The sequence below is a fragment of the Amblyraja radiata genome, chromosome 1, assembly GCF_010909765.2.
Source record: "Amblyraja radiata isolate CabotCenter1 chromosome 1, sAmbRad1.1.pri, whole genome shotgun sequence".
NCBI classification, from domain to species: Eukaryota; Metazoa; Chordata; class Chondrichthyes; order Rajiformes; family Rajidae; genus Amblyraja; species Amblyraja radiata.
The window spans coordinates 115,460,017-115,474,709 of record NC_045956.1 but is presented as its reverse complement, the minus strand read 5'-3'; the positions used below and the strand labels follow the sequence as shown (position 1 = coordinate 115,474,709).

At 40.5% G+C, this 14,693-nt stretch overlaps 1 protein-coding gene across 4 annotated transcripts in view; it reads left to right on the top strand.

The window, feature by feature from the left end:
* cnot7 (CCR4-NOT transcription complex subunit 7) overlaps positions 1–14,384 on the top strand; it is a 38,876-nt gene extending 24,492 nt beyond the window's left edge. For all 4 annotated transcript variants that reach the window (XM_033029378.1, XM_033029373.1, XM_033029354.1 and 1 more), the window contains 5 exons: positions 1,212–1,405; positions 3,141–3,302; positions 7,871–8,015; positions 11,024–11,134; positions 12,173–14,384. In XM_033029378.1, coding sequence (XP_032885269.1) covers positions 1,212–1,405; positions 3,141–3,302; positions 7,871–8,015; positions 11,024–11,134; positions 12,173–12,304 — 744 coding nt within the window. In that variant the 3' untranslated portion in view covers positions 12,305–14,384. The remainder of the gene's footprint in view (positions 1–1,211; positions 1,406–3,140; positions 3,303–7,870; positions 8,016–11,023; positions 11,135–12,172) is intronic.
* The last annotated feature ends 309 nt before the right edge of the window (positions 14,385–14,693 follow it).

Genomic DNA, 14,693 nt, shown 5'->3' with positions numbered 1-14,693 from the left:
CTTATCTCCGTTCTAAATGGCTTACCCCTTATTCCTAATCTGTGACCCCTAGTTCTGGACTCCCCCAACATCGGGAACATGTTTCCTGCCTCTAGTGTGTCCAAACCCTTAATAATCTTATAAGTTTCAATAAGCCTAACATCGGTGGTGGGGAAGATGCTGGAGTCAATTATAAAAGATGAGATAGCCGAACATTTGGATAGCAGTAACAGGATCGGTCCGAGTCAACATGGATTTATGAAAGGGAAATCATGCTTGACTAATCTTCTGGAATTTTTTGAAGATGTAGCTAGGAAAATGGACAAGGCAGAGCCAGTGGATGTAGTGTACCTGGACTTTCAGAAAGCATTTGATAAGGTCCCACATAGGAGATTAGTGGGCAAAATTAGGTGACATGGTATTGGGGGTAGAGTGCTGACATGGATAGAGAAGTGGTTGTCAGACAGGAAACAAAGAGTAGGGATTAACGGGTCCCTTTCAGAATGCAGGCAGTCACTACTGGGGTACCACAAGGCTTGGTGCTGGGACCGCAGCTAATGCCCAACCGACCCCTCTCAGCACCCACGGGCCGGCCAGCAGCCTGACCGACTGACTGACCCTAACCCTAATCCAAATCGTAATCCTAGCTCTACATTTTTATTGATCATTTTTATTTAACAGTTCACATTATAACTTTACAATGATAAATCAATTGTAAAACAAAATTATCAGCAAGGTTACATTACCTTTATTCCTTTGAAACCGTGCTATTTTTTTGATGTAATTAGGAGGCAGCCATGATCCCAGTGTGCTCGCTACCTAGCTACCCTGAAACAAAGCGCGCGATTGGTCAAATGGCGTCCGACGCAATGTCAAAAATGCTTTGATTGGACAATTACTACTCGGAAAATTGGAGGTTTTTCTCATGTTTTTAAAATATGTGCAGGTTTTGGTCTTTACGAGTTTCAGGTATGATTTCTATACTATTTTTACGCAATATGTTATAAATACAGGTAGATACGTGATTTAGGTCCCGAAATGAAACGAAAAAGCACCTCGGCACACGGTCTGTGGTTTTCCTTGAGTAAAATCTTATTGAGGTGAATGTCATTAATATTGTCATTAAAAGGTGTGCAAATTACGCTTCTGGAGGGAGGATTATTTGTTGATTTCTAAGCACTAACCAACCATTTATACTTATTATTGATTGCATTTTTAAACAAAATTTCCAGGACACAGAATTTCCGGGTGTTGTAGCACGGCCAATTGGCGAATTCAGAAGCAATGCAGACTATCAGTACCAACTGTTGCGCTGTAATGTGGATTTACTGAAGATTATACAGCTGGGGCTGACGTTTGTAAATGAACAGGGCGAGTACCCTCTAGGCACCTCTACATGGCAATTTAATTTCAAATTTAATCTCACGTAAGTACAACAATGGATCTATTACTTAATACATAGACTTGTTTTTGTAATGGGGCTTTTTTTTAAATTACAATCTGATCATTTGGTCTCTGCATAAAAAAATAGAATGGTTATCAAGATATATTTTTACGGTTAGCGAAACTCTGAATGGAATATGACATAACAGAATGTAGTTTTCTAAACAATCATCACTGTGACCTTGCTGTCAAAAGAATAAAGTGAGAGCTTTGGAATAGGGAGAAAAGTAACTATTTTGGCTGGATTTTAGTTTAATTTTGCCATATTTGGCAATCAAGTCATATCAAGGCAATGGATAGGAGGCTCAAATATGAATGGAGACTTCTCATGGGACAAAATCATTGAATCAGTTTGTGGCTGCTAATTGTGAAGGAAGGAACTGCAGGTGTTGGTTTAAATTGAAGATAGACACAAATTGTTGTAGTAACTCAGTGGGACAGGCAGCATCTCTATAGACAAGAAATAGGTAACATTTCGATAAGATTAAATTAGATTAAATTGTCGGGTTGAGACATCTCTGGAGAAGGGTCCTGACCTGAAATGTCACCCATTCCTCCTCTCCCGCGAAGCTGAGTTACTCCAGCATTTTGTGTCAATCATGAAGATACTAAATCATGTTGTGGAAAATGCAGATTGAAATTCCTGGTAAGCAATGGTGGAAAAATATATTGATTGATGTATCATGTCTCACTTCATGGGAATTAGAAACCACTTGACCAGGGTTAGTCTGGAGTTTGTTCTGTTCAGGAAGATTCTTGGATCAGCTTAGATTTGTGCCAAATTTCAATAGGTCGAAAGTAAATTACGAGATGCAAGTTGTGGAAGTAAAATGTACTGCATCTGGTAGTCTTGCACATGATTGTTTGCGTAAAGGTTTAGTGCAGGTGCATGGTTCCTTGAAGGTTTCGTCCCAGGCAGATAGTGCGGTCAAAAAGGCATTTGGCACATTGGCTGTCATCAATCAGACTATTGAGTATAGAAGTTGGGAGGTCATGTTGCAGTTGTATAAGACGTTGGTGAGGCCCATTTCGAGTGTACTGTTTAGTAATAGTTCAGTTCTGGGCACCATGTTATAGAAAATATGTTGTCAAGCTGGAAAGGGTAAAGAGAAGATTTACGAGGATGGTGCTGGGTGGAACTCAAAGGTCTGAGCTATAGGGAGAGGTTGAGTAGGCTGGGACTCTGTTCCCTGGAGAGCGGGAGGATGAGAGGTGGTCTTATAGAGGTGTATAAAATCATGAGAGGAATAGACTGGGTAGATGCAGTCTCTTGCCCAGAGTAGGTGAATCGAGGACCAGAGGACATAGGTTTAAGGTGAAGGGGAAAAGATTTAATAGGAATCTGACAGGTAACTTTTTCACATAGAGGGTAGTGGGTTTATGGAACAAGCTGCCAGAGGAGGTAGTTGAGGCAGGTACTATCCCAACGTTTAAGAAACAGTTAGATAGGTACATGGGTAAGACGGGTTAGGAGGGATATGGGCTAAAAGTGGGCAGGTGGGACTAGTGTAGCTGGGACATGTTGGCCGGTGTGGGCAAGTTGGCCTGTTTCCGCACTCTATGACTCTAATTGTCATAATTTAAAACTATACGAAGTGCATTTGTTTTGTAAAAATGACACACCTTCGATAATTGATTGTACCCATTATTATATGAAATGTACTGCATCTTGTAGACTTGCATTGTTTGTTTGCTTAAAGGTTTATTGTTTATTTTAGGGAGGACATGTATGCACAAGACTCAATAGAGCTCCTTACAACATCTGGTATCCAGTTTAAAAAACATGAGGAGGAAGGAATTGATACAATGTATTTTGCAGAAGTTCTTATGACGTCTGGTGTGGTATTATGTGAAGGTGTCAAGTGGCTTTCATTCCATAGGTGAGTCAAAGTTCCTCAAGGTTCATAACGTTTTTTAATCAAAAGTATGTAATTAGATTAAATAGTCAGTGAGTAATTTTGAATCTTGCTTCCACCACTGATCTGTAGATTGTAAAGTGGCAAATAAGTCCCATGCTTGATCAGTAGATCTGCGACAGGTAGAATTTGATGGGCTGGGTAGGTGTGCCAGATGGATTATTTGTATGCTCCTGCTGTTCGGATTTGGTCTTCTCATGGTTCAGTCAGGAATATTTGAGACACTTGCTCGTCTTCCCACAATTTTTTTTAAAGTGTGTTTGCATTAAATTTTTTTTGCAGTTTTTATTTCTTATCAACCGCTTGCAGAATTTATATGTAATTTATGTACATTTTTTCTGCAGCTGTGTGCTTGCGATGCTGCTGCAAGCAAGGTTTTCATTGTACCTTTACCTCACTATGCTTGTGCATTTGGCAATAAATGTGACGACTAGTTGAGAATATTTAGTTTATTTCAAAGAGGCTTGAGGACATTCAGTCTTAGTGCAGACTTGAGTCAAAAGCATATCATCGCACCAACCCTATTAATTCTGTGCTAGTGCTTTGCTTCATCGTCAATAATTTATTCACTGGAGCGGAATTAAATTATAGGCCAGTGGGAAGCTATTTAGCTTTTCCTCTAAATCACTTGAAGGACCCTGAAGGAGCTTGGATTAGAATTCTTGTTTAAAAAAAATCTGGTATAAGGTGCTCAGTTGATGTAGATGTCACCCAGAGTTGTCTTAACCTGATCAGAGCCATGGTATTACAGATGTTGACTTGGGGTACTTTACTGGCATTGGTTCACTTATCATGCAAATGCATTTGGAGAATTTTGTAAAGGCTTCTTTATTGATGGCGTTTTAGTGCTTTGAGATACCTATACAGTTTATTCGTACCTCAGCGCACATCGGTGGAAGGAGAATCATTGCTGGTTTGAAGAATGTGAACTTGGTGCTGAGTTTAAGTGCTTGGTCTTTTCCTGAGGCAGCCAAATTCTGGAGGTAACAGCAGATTTCATCAGCGACATCTGCGATTGCTCATAGGTGACACCAAGGATTTGGGAAATGATCGAGGTTGACCAGCGTCTCATTGTAGACACTGTTGTAAGGTGGGGGTAGGTTGGAGAACAATTTTGACTTACACATGCAGGACCTATCTTCGAGTATGCTGCAGTAAAGAAGTTGGCGGTGGTTTAGCACTTGTTTCATAAGTGTGTGGAGGCATAAGTGTCACCTGCATTTGTGACTCTATAACTGAGGTCAGAATGATTTGTGTTCTGCAATGGAGAGCAGGAAAGGTTTTCAGTTTCCCACTTATTTTACAGATTAACTCTTACTGTACAAAACTTGTTGGAAGCGAGGTAAAGTGTTGCAGTGAGTGAGGGTAAAGCGGCCTTTTCACGGGGCGAGTTGACGCAAGATGTCACCAGAGTGAAGAGGTCGTGGTCCAGCACGAGTCTCGCACGATATAACGGCAGTAGATAAAGAGTTCCCACGGTACTCGGCATTTCTGCTATTTGTGCGAGTGAACTTGTCCGTTTCCCGAGCTTTCCCGTTAAATCTTGAATGAACATCGTGAACTACACGTGACACAAATGATGTAACTTTTTTTTTTCACACACTATATATATCCTCCCTTGGTTGAATTGGCTCATTTGGAGACATATTTTACTGTGTATGTGGGAGACACAGATGGACTGAGCACAGTACCTCGGTCTTACTGTGTGTGGGAGAGGGGGAGAAAGAGACGTACACTCACAGAGGCAGAGTCTCTCAGCCTGTGTAAGAGGGAGGGAGAGAGAGAGAGAGGCACACACAAGGTGGATGTGAAATCTCACCTGCCTGTTTCAGTGACAGACACCCGCCGTCAGTAAATGAAGACACCCCCATCTGTCTCCCCCTCCTCTCCCTCGACTCCCCCACCTTTCTCTCCCAACTCCAGTCCCGTCCCGACCCCCTGGGAAACTGAATAGAGCAACAGTCAACTGCTGCCTGTGCGCTGATATGACAATAAAGGCTACTTTACTTTACTGAGTTAAAGAGTTCCCACGGTAGACTGTAAAACTGGGACCCTGGTTCTGGACTCCCCCAACACCGGAACCCTTCTTCAGACAGCCTAATCGGAATTGAGTCTGAAGATGTGTCTCGTCCCGAAACATCAGCTTTTTTTCTCCAGAGATGCTGCTTGACTCGCTGAGTTACTCCAGCTTTTTGTGTCTGTCTTCGGTTTAAACCAGCATGTGCAGTTCACTCCTTACACGGGTCTCTGTACAACATTGATTGGTAGCGTTCCGGACCCCTGGACCTGAGGACTCCGACCTGTATCTCTCAAAGAAGTACATGTGAAAAATTTCTCACGGACCATAAAAATGCGTAACCTTTCAGTAAAGTCCCTTTTAAAGTCCCTTTTAAAGATTATAGTTATTTTCTTGAATCTCATTAACATAACTCATGAATAAGTTGATGTCCATATGCGGATGCAAATCTTTATTTTTATTTATTTTTTAAATTCAATCCCACATAAGATAATTTTTACTCACCGTTCCCTCTGTCCAGCTTCCGGGTTCACTGTTCGCAGGAGTTCCCACGGTACCCGCAAGAGTTATTACGGATATCGCACTGGCCACTACGTTCATATAATGTTGCAATACTCAACCACAAGTGTACAAGTCACTCTTGGAGAAATTCAAACTTTCTTGAATTTTCTCCCGAGTGACCAAGTTACACGATGACCTGCCGTTAGCGCTACGGTGGTCCACGGTGGTCCACGAATGCCGTACTGTTATCGCACGAGGTTCCCACGATGTTAAACTCCGGTTAACTCTTGCGTCAAGTCGCCCCGTGAAAAGGCCGCTTTAGTGCAATGGTGCTGCTTTGCTGGACTCAGATCTTCACTCAGATTGGGTCCTACATTGGATCTGTTGCTGGACGTCACTGTTTGCATGTAATTGCAGAGCAAATGGAGCATGGTACATTTTTGAGGATAGCTACATTCATTAAGGATGCTCCATAATTCTCTGTGATTATCCAATATTCTTTGCAGCGGATTATGCAATTCCCCACATTTTTCATGGATTTGTCACAGAATGAATATCTTGTCTATTGTAGACTTTCTATATGTACAGCATCCAATCTAGTAAAGTTGATTCCTGCCACTTAGTCTCATAATTTCAGCAGCAATTCAGTTGCCCTGTTCTGCTTTAACAGTTGGTCCATGGCTTACTGCAGTTTAAACTACCAAAACTTTTTGATTGTTTGCAAATACACCAAAAATATATACATTCTGTGTGTACTGTCTAGTTCGGCCCCTGTATAGTATAGCTCAATTACAGAGATAGCACCTGTTTTATGTATTAGCTCTACCCATATTGCCTCGGTGGATGATTTCTCCAGTATATCCCATCAAAGTGCAGCTGTGACATTCTCCCTGATTAATAATGCAACTCCTCCACCTCCTGTACATCCCTCTAAATCATAAACACACTTCAGTCCGTCAGTCCTGCCATGTCCATTAATAGAAACATAGAAAATAGGTGCAGGAGTAGGCCATTCGGCCCTTCGAGCCTGCGCCGCCATTCAATATGATCATGGCTGATCATCCAGCTCAGTATCCTGTACCTGCCTTCTCTCCATATCCCCTGATCCCTTTAGCCACAAGGGCCACATCTAACTCCCTCTTAAATATAACCAATGAACTGCCTCATGAATCTGGCCTTGTATGTTCTTCCCATTAGATTTGTTTGGTCCAACCCTTTCCTTCCCTTCAACCCACTTTCAGTTTAGTTTATTGTCACGTGTGCCGAGGTAGTGAAAAGCTTTGTGAATTGTGACATTGTAAAAAGTGAATTCCTCCATTTGCTGACCTGCTGCTCTGATTCCACCATCCCTCTTAAGATTTTTTTTGTGTATGTTGTCATCTGACTCTTTAGTGGTGATGAAAATAGGCTACCAAATCCAGGTGGTAAACCACCACATCTTTCTTGTATATGGTGTCTTTAATGTTAGACATCCCAAGGCACTTCACAATGGAATTGCGCAACAGAATTTCACATTAAGTTATGTTCATGGATATTGGGATCGGTGTTCAAAAGTATGACTGACTCTACAGGAGTAGTCAATCCCATTCAATGACAATCAATTCAGTGAGATCATGGTTGATCCATTTTGTTACAAATCCATCATCAATTTGGTTCTATATTGATCACTAATGGAAAAGTATGAAATAAACTAGCATGTGCTGGTTTTATGGAAGAGAATTCCACACTTTGGTATGAAAAAGAAAGTTTCTGACAACTCTCCTGAATTTTTGACAGCATTTAAGAACTTAAAGATCATTTTAAGAGGAAAACATCATTTTTTTTTCCTTTGCATATCATCTGTTGTATGTGGGAGAGCAACCTATGCTAGTAAGTCGAAAATCAGCATGGAATATACCAAGGCCATCATTGCGCAGTTGAATGGATTATTTGCAGAGTACAGTACTACTAATACATCGACAAATGTTTATCATTGAAAACAAAATTTAGTGACTGAAATATGATTTCATTGCAGTGGGTACGACTTTGGCTACTTGATCAAAATACTTACCAATTCAAACTTACCTGAAGAAGAACCAGACTTCTTTGAGATCTTGAGGTTGTTCTTCCCTGTAATTTATGATGTGAAATACCTCATGAAAAGCTGCAAAAATCTCAAGGTATTTCTATAATTAAACCAAAATGTAATCCTATTTTTTGTTGTTGTTGGTTTATTTAAAGATTTTCATTGGTACTGAAATCAAGTCTTTGAATGTTTATGAAAAATTTGTTGGGGGAAAATATATTTCATGGTCACTGAAGACTAAATTTATAAATACATACCAAACTTGTTCAATATTAATTTATTTGGTGTTTGCATTTCCACAAAGACTAACTGCTAGGGCGCTCTTTCATGATTGTGTAAAAGTAATATTAAATTTGTACTTTACATATTAAGGTATGGTTAAATACAACAGTGTGTGTTTAGACTTTTTACTATACTTCAGCAATCAGATTCTAAGACGAAAAAAATATGAACTCCTGCTAAAGTTGTGAGGTAAAAAGTAACAGATTTTGGAAAGTTGGTATTGCATGAAATCCTGGGTATAGGTATGGCTGGTAATGTCTAGAAGGGGAATAGCCTACTATTATGTATTTACTATTCCGTATTTTTAAATTACAAAACCATTGCTGATGATAAATTGAGCCAGTTCTGAGATTCGGAGCATCGGGATTATAAATGCACTACCATCAATCAGAAACTAATTCCACATGGAATATTGATCACAAGCAGTAATTGGCAAATTTTGGGATTTACTTTCTGTTTATAATTGTAGCAGGTCAAAGTATTAGTTACATAATTAAATTGCACTGCAGGTTTCTTGCTTGTGAAGACCATGTTTTCCTGATACACAATAGCCCAATGCAACGGGGTAGATTGGGGATGATCCGCCATGATCATATTGAATGGTGGTGCTGGCTCGAAGGGCCGAATGGCCTACTCCTGCACCTGTTGTCTATTGTCTATCTATTCCTGAGAGTAAACCCGCAGAAAGCAACTAGCCAGGATAGTGTCTCCGTCCACGATCTTTGGACCCGCACAGACCAGCCGGCAGGAGTCTTCGTGAATATCTTTAATCTCTCCCAACTCCTTTCTAAGATTAGATGAATTTGATTTAAGAGGACCATCGTCATCCTGGTGCCAAAGATAGGCAAGGTAGCATGCCTTAATGACTACTTCCATGGCTCTGACATCCACCATCATGAAATGCTTCCAGAGGCTAGTCATGGTGCACCAAAAGTCCAGCCTCTCGGATAGCCTTGATCCTCTGCAGTTCACCGACCATTGTTACAGGTACATGCAGGTGCCGTCTCCCTGGCTATACACTCATCTCTGGAACATGTGGACAACAAGGGAGTGGGTATGTGCCATGGAATATTTCAGACTCCTATTTATTAACTCGAGCTCTGTCTTTAATGCCATAACCTCAACCAAACCTGTCTCCAAACTCCTGAATAGGATTTAGCACCAAATATAGGAGTCAGACCCCCCCCTCCCCCCCACCCCCCTCCCTCCTTCCTGCAACTGGATCCTCAACTTCCAAACCCATAGACTACTATCAGTGAGGATGTGATTAAAAAAAAACTCCACAATAATTCTGCACACCGATGCTCCAACAGGATATGTTCTCATCCCAATACTTTACCCCCTATATATTTCAGACTATGTGGCCAAGCTCTGCTCTAACTTCATTTGTAAGTTTGCAGATGACACCAATGTAATTGTCTGAATCTCGAACAATGATGAGACAGAATACAAGGAGACGGCGAGCTTCGTAACATGGTGTTAGGATAACAACCTCTCCCTCAATGTCTGCTAGACAAAGGAGTTAGTTATATTAACTTCAGCAAATAAGGTAGAGTTTACGTGCCTGTCAATATCAAAGGGGCAAAAGTGAAGATCGTGGAGAACTTCAAGGTCCTAGAGATAAATATATCACGAAGACCAACCACATTGAAGGTATGACCAAGAAAACACACCATCGTCTCTACTTCCTCAGAAAACCAGGAAAGTTTGGCATGTCTCCAATGACTTATCAACCTCTGTGTATGCATGGCAGAAAGAATCATATTGGGACGCACTACAGTTCAATCTGTCAACACTCTGCCTGAGACCACGGGAATGTGTGGAGAGTTGTGGATACAGTCCCATCCATCATACAAACCAGCCTCTTTTCCTCCAGTGGCTCTCATTGACTTTATCTACACTTTAAGCTGTCTCAGGAAAGCAGCCAACATAATCAAGGGCTGTTTTTCCTTCTGCTCTCCTCTCCTGTTGGGCAAAGGCTAATACACATTCCACCAGATTCAGAAACAGCTTCTTCCCTTCTGCTATCAAACCAACGAACTGTCCTCTCATAAGCTAATAGTTGAAATATGATCCCAACTAAGCTCATTGTAACCAATGTAGTTTTTGTAACTGCATTTTCTCTAACTGTAATGCTATATAATACTGTAGCACTGTCTTCTGCATTCTGGTAATTTTTTCTTTACACTTCCTCTTGTACTTGTGTTTAAGAAGGAACTGCAGATGCTGGAGAAACTCAGCGGGTGAGGCAGCATCTATGGAGCGAAGGAAATAGGCAACGTTTCTGGTCGAAACCCTTCTTCAGACTGATGGGGGGGGGGGGGGGGGGGGGAAGGAAGAGGTAGAACCAGAGGACTGAGGGAGAGCTGAGAAGGGGAGGAGAAAGTAAGGACTACCTGAAATTAGAGAAGTCAATGTTCATACCGCTGGGGTGCAAACTGCCCAAGCGAAATATGAGGTGCTGCTCCTCCAATTTCCAATATGAGGTGCTGCTCCTCCAACTTTCTGTCCTGGGCCTCCTCCATGGCCAGAGTGAGGACCACCGTAAATTGGAGGGCAGTTTGCACCCCATCGGTATGAACATTGACTTCTCTAATTTCAGGTAGTCCTTACTTTATCCTCCCCTTCTCAGCCCTCTGGCTCCACCTCTTCCTTTCTTCCTCCCCCCCCCCCCCCCCACATCAGTCTGAAGAAGAGTTTCGACCCGAAACGTCACCTATTTCCTTCGCTCCATAGATGCTGCCTCACCCGCTGAGTTTCTCCAGCATTTTTGTCTACCATACATTATGTGAAATATCTAAATGAGCTTTTCTTGTGCAGGGTGGTTTGCAGGAAGTAGCTGAACAGTTGGAATTGGAGCGAATTGGGCCACAGCATCAAGCAGGATCAGATTCGCTGTTAACAGGAATGGCCTTCTTCAAAATGCGAGAGGTATGCAAAACACTTTTACAAACATTCTGTGGTAGATATCTCGTGTGCACTGGAAATTTATAGCATTTTTTATGCAAATGCTGAGTCCATGGGCAAGAGTGGAACTTGTGGAAGAGCAGAGCAACTCGGTGAAGAGCTGGAGAAATAAGAGACTGTAGCTGCTGGAATTTGGAGCATAAAACAAACTGCTAGAGGATGCAGTGGGTTCAGCAATATCTGCGGGGATGTGGGGGAAAGGAATTGGTTGTGTTTCTGGTCGAGACCCTGCATCAGGTCCAACTGCCTGAGTTCGTCCAGCAGTTTAATTTATTATTGCCAAGTCTATCGAGGTAGACTGAAATGTTTTTTGTGTGCGTGCTATCCAATCAAAGAAAAAACAATGCGTGATTACAATCAAGCTGACCACAGTGCACAGATAAAAGATAAAGCGTTTCAAAGGTCTTTTATTGTCACGTGTACTAATTAAGGTACAGTGATATGTGAATTACCATACAGCTATACTAAAATAAAGCAACAAGGCACACAACTACATAAGATAACATAAACATCCACCACAGCGGATTCCCCACATTCCTCACTGTGATGGAAGGCAATAAAGTCTACTTTTCTTCCTCTTTATTCTCCCGCGGCCGTGGCAGTCGAACCATCCGTTGGGACGATCATTTAATGCAAGATAATTTCTGATTGAAGATAGTTCTCCAATGAGGTAGATGGGAGGTCACACTCGAAACCACACTCTAACTGATGAGAGAGTACTGTTCAGTTGCCTGATATTGGGAGTAATATTTATTTTCATGCAAATTTTGATTGGCTTTTCTGAAGGACTATCAGAAAGAAAAGTGGGACAGTAAATAATGAACTGTGATCAGGTCAAACAGCAGCTGATGAAAAACTAAAATCAGTGAATCTGGCCACAGTACCCTTTGATATCATGGTGTTGAAAATAGATTAATTAATGTATGAAGTCCAGAAGAATATTTTATTCTGCAGTGAATTCTCATGATTTTTCTTTACCTTTCTTTTTTTGTTTTCCTTCAGATGTTCTTTGAGGATCACATTGATGATGCCAAGTACTGTGGTCATCTGTATGGTCTTGGTTCTGGTTCATCATATGTTCAGAATGGCACGGGGAATGCATATGAAGAGGAAGCTAATAAACAGCAGCCTTGACCTGAAATGGGGAGATTAATTTTTTGGGCCACATATACTGGATCTGATTTTTATCTTATGTCTGAGTTGCTCAGACCTTCAGGTTTTCATAATTTCCCTGTTCTTTCTGTTCACTAGGTTTGTGCCAATACCTTGATCATTCTGCCCTTGGTAATGAAACTCATTGTTATTATAATTTGCCCAGCTATTTGTAGTACATACATTTTCTTTCACAAGTTGCTAGAAAATAACTACCTGGATGAATTTTCAAGCAGTTATTTTTCTCTCTTCTTTCTGAAAGCTTCTAAAATGTATCATCTGGTTATATGTCGTTCCAATCTAATATGTGGCACTTAAAATAAAGATAACAGGAATTTTAGCTATTCAGGATTGTGGACCATCAAATTTGCACTTTAGAGAGTGACTGGTTCCTCTATTTTATGGGAATGTTGCTGCTTGTTCTCACAAGTGAGATAAGAAAGCCCAGAAACTTGAACTACTTCACACCATGGAGTTACCGTTTGTGGATTTTCTGTGCCTGCTGGCTTAGTGTGACAGCGTCTCCACTACTGGTTTGTGGTAACGAACAATATTACTGAAGCTCTTGTATTTGCTGCAGTCAAAAAAAGGAAGTCTGTAAGTGTTGCCTTACATCTTTCTTTTATTCTTCTGGGAATGTTTCCCGTACACACGCAATCTGACATATTCAGAAGTGCAGCTAGCTGAACCAAAACCAGCACCTCGCAACACACTGTGTTACAGCTACTACATCTGTTTGTACATTCTAGCTGCATTGTTGTAATAAAATATAACTTGAACAAGTTTAATTTTAGTTTAAAAAGAGAAAATTTATACTTATCACAGCTTAGCACTGATGTCATTAGTGTCAGATTATGTACATGATGCAATGTTGTTTATGACACAGGCTTTTTTTCCAACGGAAGAATGTTCTGAGATTTATTCAAGCTCTGCTTTGTTACAAAAAATGTTTTCATCCTCAGCAGCAGTAATTAATTCCAACAATGCAGGGGCATCTCAGTTACACCAAAGCTAGGCTTCCTCCAAAGTTATCGCTGAAATGTTTTTTTAAAAGCACTCTCTAGCATGCATGAAGCTTTTAACTTCAAGATTGTCTCTGACCAGTTCCCTTTTCAAAACAAGAGTACAGGAATTTTTGTCTTCTAATCTCATTTTAGCCATTGTTTTTAAGTTCAGCTTGCCTACCTTCCAAACCAGTAGAAAACTAGGCTTCAACTCCCTTTGGCTAATTATTGCATTATTTCTGTGGATCAGCTGGTGGCAGGAAGCATATGTTAAGAAACCAGGCTTTTCCCAGAATGATTACCACACCTAGCGGCGAAGTTGGGAACTAGCCAAAAACGTTTTGGAGATTTGGGTTGCTGGTCTGTAGAGGTTTAAACTCCTGAGGGAGATAGACAATTGTTACTTTACTTTAATGGTGCAAAGTCAGTCATAATTATAAAGCATTGAGAGTCATGTTTAGCAGGGCTTTCAAAACATGTTACCACACAAGACAGAATTGATAAAAACTCAAACAAAATCAGTATTTCTGTTTTATTTACTATTTTACTTGAGTAGGATCAAACAATTTAATTTTTTTAAACAATCTTTGAAAGGGCATACTGTCTTTTTGCAGTATTGCAATTCCATAAGTATCATTGCATAAGTATATCAGCTGAGAGTGATGCTGGTTTTGATGCAGCATGACTTGCTATGCAACCCCTTTAGTACATTATATATGAGCTGTAAACTCCATGTAATATATTATTGAGTCGTATGCATTGTATCCTGCATGCCCTCTAGAGCAGCTATGGAGGACGACCTTTGCTGAATAGTTGGTACTTGCCTGAAACCATCAATCGCATGTTGCAAAATTCAGTTATTAGATTTCAGAGCTTGGGAAAAGGTCAAAATCTCCCGACCAGTGTGACTACAATGTAATTATTGTGTTCTGTTCTTTCATTATGTTACAGAACTGTAACCTAATGGACCTTTTTTTAAAGCAATTATGTGGAAAAACAAGGTATTATTTGTTTTTAAACTTTTTGTAAATAAAGGCTTCCGATTTGTTTCTTACTTACATAAGATATGTTTGCTTGATTTTAATAGCTCAAGATGTTCATCACCTTTCACATTATCCATCAGAATTAAACAAATTCTGCTTCCAATTTAACCAGCAAGTTTACTTTGTGTATCGAAGAGTTTTGTAAAATAGGTTGCTTGTTCTCTTATCCGTTTCTCTTCCTATTGTAGCCTCCACAGTGTATCAGGCACAATAATTGTCATCAACAATGAAATTATATTTGAGTTAGCAATAGATGTGATGATCTACGCCTAACACAAACCACTGGAGGAACATGCGTGTTAAACAGCATCTGTGGAAGTTGAT